The sequence below is a fragment of the Notothenia coriiceps genome, unplaced genomic scaffold (assembly GCF_000735185.1).
Source record: "Notothenia coriiceps isolate Sejong01 unplaced genomic scaffold, NC01 NC01_scaffold00017874, whole genome shotgun sequence".
Classification (NCBI taxonomy): Eukaryota; Metazoa; Chordata; class Actinopteri; order Perciformes; family Nototheniidae; genus Notothenia; species Notothenia coriiceps.
Window position 1 is genome coordinate 95,316 of NW_011350575.1, and position 14,416 is coordinate 109,731.

Consider the following 14,416-nt stretch of genomic DNA (forward strand, 5'->3'; position numbering starts at 1 on the left):
AAGGCATGCTAAAAAGCGACTGAAATTGGACAAACATTTGATTTGTTTGGTTAAAAAAAAATCATTAGTGGGGAAAATATATCCTCATCCACCTGCTTCCTGAGAGGGCTTTAAAAAAAGTAGACCAAGATACTATATTCATTCTGCAGACTCTCACACATGACACAGAATTTGTATAAGATCTTTATATATATATGCATAATACCGTATATCAAAGTTTATTATGTGTGAATTGTGATCATAACACTTGCAAATTCACAATGGCTAATCAAGAAATATTTGAATTCAAAGACATTTCTCTGATGCGCTAAAATTGAATTATTAATTTAAAAAACAACTTTTAAAATAACAATTATCTCATGGGTTTTTATGATCCATGATCCGGATTATTCAAATTTGTATAATAGCCTTTATAAGAGATTCTGCGTTTCAAACTTTATACAGCAGGAGACTGGGCAGAAACATGTGTTGAGAGCTACATGAGAAGTTTATTTCTCACAACAAACACACACATGAATAACCATAGTTTAAAATGTAACAATAGCACCGAAAGCAACAAAGATGCAATAATCAAAGAAGGAAAAGGTGCAAAATGTCAGTGATTGTTGTGGTGCTAATACTGTTCCTGAGAACATGCAGGCTTAATCCTTATTATAAAATCAGAACGCTTGATAAATGAAGATACATCAGGGCATCAAGTGCCTTTATGACTATGGCACATGGTAGCTGTTTATGCAACATGACTTCATTTGGTTAGCTAAACACTTTATATCAAACATGTAACTCTGGTTTCAGAGTAGCTGCAGTGAATGAAAGTCACCGGTTTTATATCGCATGATACAGCACATTATATAGGGAAAACGTACAAATATGATAAGCACCAGTTTCTGGCGCATTACATGTATTATATATTGAGTTCTGCAAAGATTTATAAAGGCATAATAGACTAATTAACTTGCCAATTGTGCATTATAGACATTCAAATATTAACCACATTTAAATGAACAAAAGGTGGATATAAAGTAAACCCATGTATATATTTGCTTTCTCATCAAATAAAATAAATTAAGATAATTGATAATAAATATGGATGTTTAATTGTTCTTGTTATACAGTAAGTGTGTGGCCCCTTAGACAGACACAGGTGCATTTTAGAATGAATTGCCTTATTTTGAAGGTTATTTAAAGTCGAGATTTCATTTGTAAGATTTCTCTTTGTTCGCCAAAGTGTTGATACGAATGCATAAAAACATTTAAACAAATGAATTTAATTGCACTGTATTGCTAAACGCTTGAGAGTTTAAAAGCTACTTAAAAGACCTTCGTAAACAACAAAAACAACTTTACTCTTCTGCTCACACATAGATAAATAAACACTTTAAACATTTAGCTTATAGAAATCTCTGCACGGACTCAAACACTTGAGCAGAACAGTCCGGAGGCTGCAAATGGAGCAACAGTTCTCTCTTCAGACTCTGTGAGCTTTGTTTTTCCTCACAATAGCCAGGGTCTAGAGGGCCTTTTCTTTAGGTCGAGTCTGATGACTGCTTGGGAGTGCACAGACGCGATATTGTCCAGAGAGTCTGCCTGGAGGAGGACTTCCAGCTCCTTCTCATCGTTCTCCTTCTGATCTTGTTGAGTCTGTTCTTGCCCATTGTCTTTATCTTGTTCTGCTTCCTGGTTCTTGTCTTTATTCAAACGTTCAGGATTCTCCTCCATTCTCCTCCCAATGGCCAGGTGCATTATTGTGTTGACAGACTCCAGCGATAGGGTGTGATCACATCTGTTGGATGAGACTCTCTTTGGGATATGGATCTAAAACACAAAAGTAATCGACATGATTGTGCTGACAAATTACGTCTTCAAAGCCCCAAAATGATGGGAATATGTCCTACCTGTTCCTGGCTGTGGCTTCCCTTTCCCTTGGAATGGTTAGCCAATGACTTTGGATCTTTGTCCCTCAAAGCTCCAAGGGAATAGCTGGACTTCCGACTATAGCCCTCATCAATAGGGTCCAGCTCCACATCACTCCAAACCTGCTACAAGGGATATGCACATTTGTACATTCACATGTAAATCAAGGCAAGAATGTACAACAGTAATTAATGTGAACGAGCTTTATAAGGGACGGATTTGTCTAAATTATTTAAAGCTCACCTATTATACTATATTTGAACAATATATTATAGGGCCATATCTATTCAAAACATGTCTCTGAAGTGTTTTTGCAAACCCAAACTCTATTTCAGCCCTGTTACTAAAGTGCTGATTCTGGGTCTGGCCCTTTAAATGTAACTGAGCTAATGCTGACCACGCCCCTTTGGAGCTGCTACAGGCCACGCCCCTTTGGAGCGTCAGCATGCAAGCAGTGAGCTCTGTGAATCGGCAGAAACTCAGCTAAAATTGTTTTCCGCCATATTATGTTCCAACATAAGTTCACCGCAAATCTGGATCTTTAGTTATGTTCTCTGTATTTTATATGTTTGTGTTATGTGTAACGTTGCTGCCTTCTTGGCCAGGTCAGCATTGTAAATGAGATTTTATCTCAATGCTTTTTTATCTGGTTAAATAAAGGTTAAATAAAAAAAATTGATCAGCTCAGTTGTACCCCTGTTTTTAGAGATGTGGGTAAGGAGGAAAAGAGAGAGGGTTGTATTTTCTGAAATTTTGTGAGTTTCTTCACCAACCGGGGACACATATCTATGTAAAAGATAAGTTACACCTGGAGTTATGTTTTGCATAACAGGTGACCTTTAAAGTTTAAATTTTGCCGATGTGAAGATTAGTTTATGTTGATTTAAAAAGAAAGCCGACTTATTGATATTTGTAGTAAGTAACAGATAATGTTAAAAAACTAAAAGTGTTAAAAATAGTGTAGTGTAATTGTGTAAGCACGCACTGTAGTCCTCCCTTATATAAGCCAAGGTCAAAGCAGTCAACCTAGGGGAAACACTGAATGCGACTCTGTATGACAACTCATATTACCATTCAATTGCGGTACTAACAGGATTTATTTTTCATGGTTTCCTCGTGAGAGAGAAATGGCATATTTATTGTTATGAATGCATAGAATTGTTTCAAACCCACATAATAACACAAGGAGTTCCAGGGACTTCTATTTGCCAAAAGTGTTTGTAACAAAACAGGGTTAAAAAACAAATGCAGGAAATAATGTGGCTTTCTGTGCATTTGATTGTTGGTTTTTGTAAACCGCTGATAAGGCCTGTTGTTCTGTATTCACTGAAACTACTCAAAAGCATGTGGAGAAGCCAAACCCACTGTGTCGACCGTAGACATGGAGGAGACTCTGTGGAACCTGGTTTTGGAGCCAGACGACTGTCTGCTCAGCATCAAGTCCCTGAGGGAGGACTCGCTGTGTGACACTGATATGCACTTCTTCCTGGGGGGCTGTCCTAGGAAGTGAAGACAGGGAACATGTTCTGCCATGGTGTCCCTGTTGAAAAGATAATGAACTTTCAGCACAACCCCTAGATTTCCATTCAAGCTTAAGTAACTGATTAGACGGATGACTGCACTCACCTGTATTTAGAGTGAATGATGGCGTAGATAAAAGGGTTGTAGATGGCTGATGCCTTGGCTATAACAGCAGGCACAGCTTTTGAATAGGGAGTGAGGAGGCTTGCATATCTGAAAGGTGTAAAGATTGAGTAAAATTGCCCAATGGCTGTAACAATACTAGTTCTGTAGTTTAAACCTGTCTAATAGCAATTCATTATCTCATGACTCATGTTTAAGGATTTTCTACAAAAAGTGAAATATGGATTATGGTTGATGGCTGAAATTAGTTACACAGTGCAACCAAGCATCCTGTATTATGCCAGAGGCTACTTTACTGTCTGTACACACCAAAGCAAGGACACATAATTAGACCATAAACAGCCCTTGTCATACTGTATATTTACCCAGCCCAGGCGATGAGGGTGACACATGCATAGGGCGACCAGGAAAGCACAAACACTATGATGACCACAGAGGCAATTTTGGCCAGCTTCCATTCAGTCTTGATGGACTGCTGGTGGATCAGGGTTGACTTCCTCACCTGATACCCCAACTTCTCAATATCTCTGTTAGGAAGGAAAAAACACATTCGTTATTCAGAGGCTAAATAAATTAAAATAAACACAAAAAACTCAGTCTTGTGTTTGCATACAGTTGTTATCATGTATCATGGACTATGGTAACAAACAAAGAGTATATTGGAATGTTCTTATTCCTGTACTTGGAAAAGTATTTTAGTCATTGTTTTAACAAGGTTTTTACGAGAAAAAAAGATGAAATAAGACAGATTGAGAGCAAAGCTAACGTTGCGTAAAGATATTCCTTTAAGTGAATGATGTCCTTAAGGTAAATACTTAGAGATAGATACATTGTAACTTGGTTGATACAACAATAAAAGGAATCCTTGCTTGGCGGCATTAAAAGTCCCTATACTAAGATATATAAATATGATTATAATAATAAACCTAATGATGTATTCAGTCTTTGAGAATACCTCTGAATTGGGTAACAGCTACATTCTTATACTGAGGGGTGAACTTAGAGGCTAATAGTGACCAGACAGTAATGTGCAGCATCTGTAAAAAATATATATACATATGTGCACAAAGATAAATCATGAAGAAGAGGAACTAAAGGGAGATGCAGAAGCAAGCATCATAGTATACATAACATGCTTGTGATTACATTAAACAAATGGCATTGCATAATGTCAAGCCTCTAGGAAATCTCATTACAGTAGTGTTGTGTGAGCAATAGTGGTTCAGCATATGCTATAATCTGCAGTTAAATTGTACAATGCAGATTTTAAAGGTATTAAGGCTGGCTTTAAATTAAATCGTATTTTCATCGTGTTTAGTTCATTAAAATGCTGCATATTCACCTAGGTTAATTCATTCACCTGCTTGCACTGCGGATGGCCAGGAACATGCACAGATAACAATAGGATATAATGCCCAGAGGGATGAAGAATACAAAGCAGCATAGCATCAAAGTATAGCTTTTATTGGCAGGAGTAGATGTCACATAGTCCCATGTGCATGAGGTCATCAGGCCCTCGGGTATGTACGAACCTTAAGAAATAAAACGACAGATAAGAAGGAAGTCTAAGGTTTAAAAGTAAAAAAGCTGAGGATAGTTGAATAAAAAGAGGAAGGAGATGAAAGACTAAGTTACTTACTCCACCCTAAAAGGGGTGCGAGGCTCCAGGCCAGAGAGTACAGCCAGACCAGGGCGATAATGAGGCAGGTGCGTCTCTTTGAGGTCCAGCGAATGGCCTGCAGAGGCTTGGTGATCACAATGTAGCGATCAAGAGAGATGGCCAGGAGGTTTATCATGGAAGTTATTCCAAACAAAGCTCCACAGAAGGCGTAAATCTTACAGCCTGTGGAGGAAAACAGAGGAAAAAAGGTTTTTATTGATGTGATTTGTTCCTCTTTAGGGAAAGATAAGATAAGACAGAACGGAACTTTATTTATCCCCTTGGGGAAATGCAGGCCTTTATAGCAGCAACAGTGTCAGAATGAAAAACAGGATTCACTCAAGGTCAAAATAAAGATAAAATAGAATACAAATTGAAATAATAATACAGCAAAAATAAAGTGATAAAGTAACTATTGAAACAAGATATCACAGTAAAAAGTTGATAATTTGTATGAACATGTAAAATGTATTTACATAAGTGTGCAGATGTGAGTGCAGTGTTGTATAACTTAAGATAAGTAACACAAATACACAATTTAAACTGTTCATTTAGCCGAGGGTAGATATCGGTATATTCTGATACTCTAAAATAAATACAGTATATTACATGGGAAAAGGACATGTTAGTGTTATAAATAATATATACATGTGTACTATATGTTATTCATAGCTCCATACGTAGACAACATTGATGGATACATATAGGATGGAGCTGTTTGTAAGAGTTTATTCCACTGTAAGGAGAAAATACCTGTTTCACCAAAAATCCAGCCCTTGTAGAGGGAGTTCACAAAGAAGATGGGTGACTGCGTGATGGCCATGAGGAAGTCACTGACTGCCAGGTTCATGATGAAAAAGTTGGGAGGAGTCCGTAACTTTTTGTTACTGAAACACACAACGATGGAAAAATTTCAAATCAAAAGTTTCGGTACAAAAGCAGAGCAATATGATAAATGTTAGTTAACATTCATGCCATCCCACTTTGTTGTAGTACATCCACTGCGTTTCAGAAGCATCCAAAATCGGATTATTTCTATTAGCTTATTATAGTTACTACATTATTCCACTTTGTACCTAAACCACACTATACTGGGATACCTGTTAAGACTGTCAAAGTATTTTAAATGTCAGTCTGTGAATTTAAATCCAGGGTAAGGTTTCATAACAAGGAGAGTCTCATTGTTTTGAAAGGTTGTTTTTTAAATGACCTTAGGGGCTGTGCTTTACAGACATGTAGTGGGATAGGGATTCATAACCTGGCCAATGCAATATCCATCCAATAACTCTCAAATCCTCATCCTTCCAAACTCAATTCCACCTTGCTTACCATAATAGGCAGGGGGGGGGAAATACATTTCAATGGCACATCCATACACCCACTTTCAATAGTAATATAGCTATATTTGAAAATGCATTCTAACAACGGCATGTACTGAATACTAACTTTCAATGAACCATTGTGTATGCCATTCCAAGAAGACTGTTCACACTGAAGTAAATCAATTATTACAACTTCTCTGCATTATGTATCGATCAGAATATCCGAGCTACCATTAAATGAAAACACTAAAAATGTACGTCTACATTACCTTTTCCACTCAATTTAATATGTTAATGTTTATTTAAAGCCGATTTAGAATTATCTACACTCAGCTTTTCCTCTTAACTCTACCTCAACATTACTTGCCATTATTTGTCATTATTTTATCCGTTGGTTAATTATTTAAAACGTGTGCCTTGCAGACCAACATCGGACACTCTGACGAACCGCAATGTATTTTGAGTATGTCTAGAAAGCTCGCATTTGATACTCAGATTCTCATGCTCATCTATTGTACATCCAGGCATTTCTCAAGTACACAAAATACAGATGCAGTCGGAACAACTGCATATTCAATTTCACACCAATCTTAGAACAGGATATCAAGAAAAGCACTATTCTCTTGAGACGGATTCATACCAAAGATTGAAACTCTTAGCAGGGGATTCACCAGATCAAAGGTGAACACACAACAACTGTCCTGTGAACATACTATAAAAGCATGCAGCCAGTCAAACTGTTACAGTCAGTAAGGACAGTGACAGGGAGAAAAGAGTCAGACAAAGTAGCCAGTGTATTAGAGAAAACCAATTATAACTGACCTTCTAAATGTATTAGGAGGACAGCAAGGAAACACCAAATGTCTACAGGATATCCATAAAAGCCAAGCAGTATTGGCAGCAAATGGATTTCTATTGTATTCATTTTTGTTTCTCCCAAGACTGCAACACAGCAAGGTATATCTCCCAGAACAAATAAGCACCTTAACTTTTAATTGTCAAAGCCCATACTGTCAATACTTTCAGGAAAGTCGAATTGCAGCATTTCTTGGGGCATGCTGGATATATAGCCATTCATCCAATCTAAACATTAACTTGTAGAGTTTTATGAAAAATACTGAACTTGTAACCAATGGGCTTGCAGCAGAGGATGCCAGTGCTTTTCTGTGTGTTGGCACAGATGGTCATGTTGAAGGCTAATGCATGGTGTGTGCTCGATAACATTCTGGTAGGATGCCATAGCTCGCTGCACACACATACAGACGTCAGATTGCTTTTGGGCAACAGTCTGTATAAATAAAAGCGAATGCCTTTTTTTTTTTTGCATCGAAACAAGCCGCCAGGAACATTGTCAGCCGACCAATGTGTGACGATTTTCTGTATTCGGTGAACTGGGGACATCACATCACGTTGTTTATGTTGTAAATGCATGCTTCACAATATGAACTATTTATCGCAGCTTTTGATGTCTTTGATCTGTGGTATAATCAGTGTCAGTGAACATTTTACATTCACATTTCTAAACATACATTTGTTATCTATTGTGACCGGAAAGGAAAAGTGAATATAGGTCCACAGATGGTCAAAGAATATTTTTTTCCTGTTCTAAATGAAAAAGACAATACCATATGTTCACATAGTGACATATTAGTTACATCAGCTCCATTTAGCCTACGAGCATAGTCCTCCTTGTTCTGCTCACTCAATGCGAAAAGACCAAAAAACAGTACAACAGACAAACAAGTCGGATTGTATTTGTGTGTTTACATGCAGTTGAGTGGGTATAGACTGAAGAGTGACTACCATGGAGATTAAGTGGTGCAACATTTGAGATGGTTGTGTGTCAATGGAGGTTGGACCTTAATGCAGAAATCATGTCAGGCCGAGGATTTGATCTAACACTTGGTCCTTCACTGCATGCAGTGTATTACTATATACCCAGGAGGAGCCATAGTGCACTGTATGTAACAAACGCTGGTGTAAGCTTCAGTGACTTTACAGTCATTCATTCAAACCAAATCTTTTTGTATTAAAATAAACATGGGGAAGATGAGATCGGAGTTTAAGACCCTGAAGATGTGTTAAAATTAGAAAAAAGTTTTCCAAAAATACATTAGCTGGCAGAATGGTTGTTTATATATTCAATGCCAAAGGTTGCTCCCAAAATAGAGATATGAATGGATTTATAATAATAATAATAATGGGGCACATACATTATGGGATCTCCTCTTGGTATAGTAGTAGTTAATTGGAATAACCTGAGCTGCAATACTATAATTTGAGCTAGTTGATCCTATTTACGCGGTTTAGGTGGTATTGTACTGAGGTTATAAGGGAGAAACTGACTTAATTATTGAATTGACACATTGATTTATTTAGTACAGCTAGAAAATCACTGAACAGCTTGCTGATATGGAATGCCTGGAGGCTGGTGCAAAGACCTCTGCCTGTGCTTGTGACATCAGTGCTTTCTAATGCAAGAACACATTTTGTCTGAACTGAATGTGGGATTCAGTCCTCTAAATCTCTGCAACATCAAAACACTGCACACTGTGCTGTGCAGGGTTGAAAGTCCATAACATGAACTGCTAAAAGCTAGTCTCTAAATATTTGGCACGGGTATATATATATATTTAGTTAAATGTTACTAGTTATAATATTCAATAAAATGTATATATTCAATCAGATACAGCATCTCTCAATCCAGTCAAACATGCTTTTTGATATTTTAAAGCTTCTAATATGCTATCTTTCAGTAGTACATTTTGTTCTTTTTACTTCTCTTTATTAATCTGACAATTTAAGTTCTAAGTTCATTTACATATTAAGTATTTACAAAACAAATGGTGATTTCATAAATGTCAAAATGTACAATATTATAACACTCTAAAAGGGAACATTTTGGGACGATGAAATCTATCGATAGCTTTTGACAATGTCAACAGCAGAATAATGCTTCCTTAATCTATACAAGAAACAACATTTTAAACAATGTTTGTAACTGCAGAGGTAAATTGCACACAGATGAAAACAGACTGATGAGTGGGCAATACAGGATTTGTTGGCAAAATTGCTTTGAGTTGGTTACTCAGCAGTGATACCAGGATTTTTGCCAAACAGGGAAATTGGGTATTAGCCACTAATTATTGATATCTCTGTTGTGTCATACATTTTACAAAATATTTAAGTGAAAAAACTTTTAGATACCGGAAATTATGTCAGCTGAAATGGAAGGATTACATACTAAAAAAGGATGTGTTACTTTTTCCATGATAAATTGAAGGCTTTAAAAATATCAAATCTAGTCTGTTCCAGTTGATTTCCTGGGATCAGTGGGTTTATAATGCATTAGGAACATGTCTCGGAGAAAAGGTGTGATGTGAACTGAGAAGCATGGTTTGCGGGTTATATACAGGTACTATTAATAGGTGTGTGTCCTGTTTACACATGCTTAAAAAAAGACTTGCAGCAGCAAAAATGCTTATTAAAGGCTTCTTTTTTTTAACATACTCAGTGACATTTGACATGTTAACATAAAGAATAAGTGTTTTCTATTTATCATTGAACTGTCTTCCATAAATTACGCTCAACTTGAGTATGTGTGTTGAATTAACTTGTGTGTTAAAAAATAATTTCATTTGGCTTCTCTTATAGATACTATGCTTTTATTTCTCAGTTGTCTAAGGGTAGGCTAATGTGATAAGTCCCCTTAAATACATGCACCTCTTAAATTGGGAAGGACAGACACGCACATTCTTCAAAATGACCTGTTCACTTACCAGAGGAAGGCGTACATGACCAAGGCGTTTCCTGTAACGCCCAATGTTCCAATCACCAAGACAAAGAAGGCAACGATATAATGAGCATGAGCCTGGACATGCACCGGCCGATAGAATCCGGGATCCAGGTCCATTTCTGTAACAACCACACGCACACACATATGAGCATCAGAGGGTATATCTCAATGGAAAGCTCGTCTCACAGACTTTGATTCTAACCCGATCTCCCTTTCTGTCCCTCAGACCCATAAAAAAAAAAAAGAACTTATCATAATCAGCGAGTAAAATGTCTTGAGGCAAGAAAACAAGATAAGACATAATGGCATAAAGCCTGCATACTGTCTGTTTATTCAACCATTCCTACATATCAACACTTTATTCAGTTTTGTCAGTTTGGTTCAAAGTAATTTGTCTTGTTGTTATTTGTCTTAGTTGAGGTTTCTTTGTAATAGTTCAAACATTACATTTGTTTTCATCGTTTTCTATCAATTTAAAGGTAGTATTTTCCAATAGGAAATCGGAGGATATCCCCACATTTCCTCTCAGTTGACTGTTGATTCAAATTTGAACTTTGTTGAATTCTACAGGAAATGTTGGGTTACTGTTGGCAATGTGACAACATTTGGAAGTATATCTGTAAGTTGTGGGGTAAAAATCAGTACTGTTCTCGTGCCTACACTGTAAAATATAGTATGTTGTTTGGTTGGCTGGACATTACACGCTGTCTATCATGTCTGGCTTTCAAGCTGCATAGGGAAAAGTATTGAAAGGCTTTCACACAAAACAGTGCTAAAGGCCTTCAAACTGTACACCTGAGCAAGCATGGCTCGATGGTAATGTCCGTTTGTCTGTAGCTCCTATTCTATGGTCAAGATTGAAAAATCTAAACAACAAATACATTTCTATAACATTTTGCACAGACACTAATGTTCTGTGGATCATGAATGTATGGATACACCAATCCAACACGAATATGAGGTCAATCTAGTACATTGATTTCCATGTTTACGTCTGATTGAACATGGCTGTACTTGGGAAATGACTGTTCAGTGTTCAGTGGCACAATGATTGAGACCTGACAAACCTGACCCATAAAGAATGAATATGCATGGTTTTATCTTTGTGTTTACACAGTTGACTTTTCAAATCTGAGTTCCATGAATCTGCCTTCACATATTTAGTTCTCTTTGTGTCAGTACAGGTATTTGAGACTCTGAAGCACTTCTTTTAGCTGTTCAACTCTTTTTCATCTATGTTTTCTCAGATTAGAAGATCAGTCATGCTTTCGGCTCTGAAAGGTGTTTGGTTAGGAATTCTCCTTTGATAAAAATCTTTCAATGACAACTTTTTCCTGATAAAAAACACTTTTTTTAGGACTCCAATTTCTCCCATACATTTTCCATTCCGTTTAGATGCTGTATTTGTTTGTAATACATTACATTTCTGTAGCTTATAGAATTCAAAAGATTATCACAGTTGGTAAGTTGTAATATCGATCATTAACCTTAGAAACATTGTTTAATAAGTTGGAATGAATTATTAATCACAATAATAGTGACCCACTGTTTGGAGACTGAAGAATCTCACTGAGTATTATTGAACTAATGGGCTTTGAGATTTGTTCTGAGCTCTTCTTAGAACGGCCACAATAACAAAAAGAGCATGAAGCCAACAAATGAGAAAAGATAATGTTTTCAAAACAACTCTGGTAAGGAAACATAGGATTTAAAAATGGATGGCAGTCAGACAGACAAGAAAGGAAAAGTGGAAGTTGTTAATGTGTCAATAGGGTCCAATGACGACTTTGTTGCAAATAAATGAGGAAAATGTATCAAACAGTTGATTAGGTAAAGGCTTTTCTGATAATGAAAATGGCTGGACTTTCACATGCTGTTCCATGTGTTCGTTGCTCAGTGATTATACGACAATGTCTTTGCTTTGTTAATGTGATGGAATCAAGAGTGCGTGTTGAGTCACGCAATGTTACCATCATGTATCAATGCAAACCCACTTCCTGTTTGCCTCTATTATAGGAATGAGTTATGTTCTAGCACAGCACAATGCTCTCTGCGACATAATATAATCTGAAACATCTATCACATTAATCACTTATTCGAGAACATGTTATAAATCATGTCTGCTTGCTCACAGTTGGCAATGTAAAGCTATGTGATGGTGTTGTAGCTAATCCATCCAAGCAGTAGGGAATCTGCTCGTTGTGCATATACATGAAAGATGCCTTAGCATGAAGACATTTATATCACGGCACAATGGGTTGAGCACACATTGACGTGGAGGGAGTCAGATCCAAACAGGGAGCTCTTGCTGTGCTCAGTGAAGCCTTGTGCGTCACAATCACCTCTTACTTCCCCTCATTAGTCATCAAAGCATTGTCTCAAAGGCTAAAGGCCCATGAATCAAATCCATATCCGATTTGGTGTGACGAAAAGGGAAATGCAACCTTCGTCGTCTTCTATGAAGATGGTATGGATGCATTGAATATGTTAATTATTATTCAAAAATGGATGCAAAGTTTGTGTTCATGGAAACCAAATTGGTCTATGACGGTGATAGAGGATAGTAAGTCCTGTCTGCATACCTGTTATCCTTTTGAACAGTTTATTTCATATTTATACTTCAGTTTATATAAAAATACATTTGATAGCCATAATACCTCTAAAAAAAACAACACCTCTTTTGGTAAATCAATTAAGACATTCTCCTGATGAACGTATTTGTATACATTACACAGAGCATGATTTGCATCAACAAGTGTGTTTGTTAATAATTTAATATACAAATCAAGTTATAAAAGAGGTTAGTTATTGATGAGACACCTGCAGTGTGCACATTCCCAGCTTGGGGTCAATTCAATTATTGATCTGCTAACATCAACATCACTGTATGATCACCGGTGTAAATTTCCTGATGAGTGTCTGAATTTAAAATCTGCATAGGATGCTTGACCCTTAATAAGAAATGCAAATTGAACTGTTAGAAGCAAGCTGAAACTTAAAAGAATGTAAATATTTAGAAGTAGCGTATGGAAACCACATGTTCTTCTGAAAATGCATAGTATAAAATAACTATAGAAAATGTAATTAAATATGAATCAAATTGTTGATTTTCAAAGATTTACATATCATACTGTACATAGTATTATACAACTGAAAAAAATACATAAAGACAAGTTGTTATAATAAGAAAAAATTGTTACTTTACCTCAGACAATGTAGCCCCTTTTCCTCTTTATGTTTGCAGTTGACTGTAAAGAGGATCAGAGGCGATGCAGCGCATGTAAAAATGCTGGTGAAAAATCCAGATTTAAATAGAAGGAGTTAGAAGGAGAATCTCTCATACGCTGCAGCCACAGTGCGCTGCTGCTTCCCGTGCTTTAGAGAATATGAGAATACACAGAAAGTGAGCAGCAGCCCATTGACCCATCCCCCTGCTGGCTACCCATCACACACAGCTCTCACATGGCAAAATACATCGATCAAGCCAGTGTGTGGTGTGTGTGTGTGTGCATGCATGAGGGTCTGCTGTTTAAGGGTGAGGTTGGCATGAGGCTGCGCTCATCATATTTTTAAGGCATTTTATTTTGTTTAATCTATAAAAGACTTTCAGATAGAAAATAAGCTACACAAAATTCCCCTTGCACTGTTGTAGTTTCGTTACCTCAAATTAAATCTGTGTGTTTTGTAGAGTAGTTTTTGTAAGCATTGATTTCTGTGTATATATAATATTCTCAGTAGCCCAATTGTATGTCGGCATCAGATGCCTCGGCTGACTGAGAAAATGACACAGCCCTGTTGCTGCTGCTTCCCACTGGGTGCTTAGAGAATTGCAAAGAGAGGTCTTGTGGTTTTGAAACCTTTTACATAGAATCAGACTTGTGTAAGGTGATTCTTGAGAAAAGCACTCAGATAAAAGCTTCCCAATGTTTATCATCTCATGCACAACTGAGCAGACAGTTGCAGCGCCTCTTCATGCCCTAAATATTTCCCTTTTGCACTTTGTGATCTGGCCCTCTTGTTTGACTGCCAGTTCACAGCAGGTCTGAATATAAAGAGATTAATCAAATGCAATGTCTGTAG

The 14,416-nt window shown here is 37.0% G+C and overlaps 1 protein-coding gene across 2 annotated transcripts; it reads right to left on the minus strand.

The window, feature by feature from the left end:
- Positions 1-211: 211 nt before the first annotated feature.
- Positions 212-13,673, minus strand: opn4xa (opsin 4xa). Of its 2 annotated transcripts, none has more exons than XM_010777233.1 (10): positions 13,542-13,673; positions 10,320-10,455; positions 5,972-6,105; positions 5,198-5,401; positions 4,919-5,090; positions 3,924-4,085; positions 3,541-3,648; positions 3,280-3,454; positions 1,896-2,036; positions 212-1,815 (listed from the first exon to the last, which is right to left on the minus strand). In XM_010777233.1, exons 2-10 carry the CDS (start codon positions 10,451-10,453, stop codon positions 1,495-1,497), a joined length of 1,551 nt encoding a protein of 516 aa, XP_010775535.1. In that variant the 5' UTR covers positions 10,454-10,455; positions 13,542-13,673; the 3' UTR covers positions 212-1,494. The 2 variants fall into 2 exon arrangements, with proteins under 2 accessions (XP_010775535.1, XP_010775534.1); XM_010777232.1 differs by having other exon boundaries at positions 1,896-2,039.
- Between the last annotated feature and the right edge of the window lie 743 nt (positions 13,674-14,416).

Bases quoted from the DNA above. Each gene is read 5' to 3' on its own strand.
- opn4xa (XM_010777232.1), bottom strand. From the start codon at position 10,453: ATGGACCTGGATCCCGGATTCTATCGGCCGGTGCATGTCCAGGCTCAT. The intron at 3,649-3,923 runs GTAAATATACAG...TACACCTTTCAG, and splicing joins ACCCTCATCGCCTGGGCTGG to ATATGCAAGCCTCCTCACTC. The intron at 2,040-3,279 runs GTGGGTTTGGCT...TATCCCTTGTAG, and splicing joins CCATGTCTACGGTCGACACA to CAGGTTTGGAGTGATGTGGA.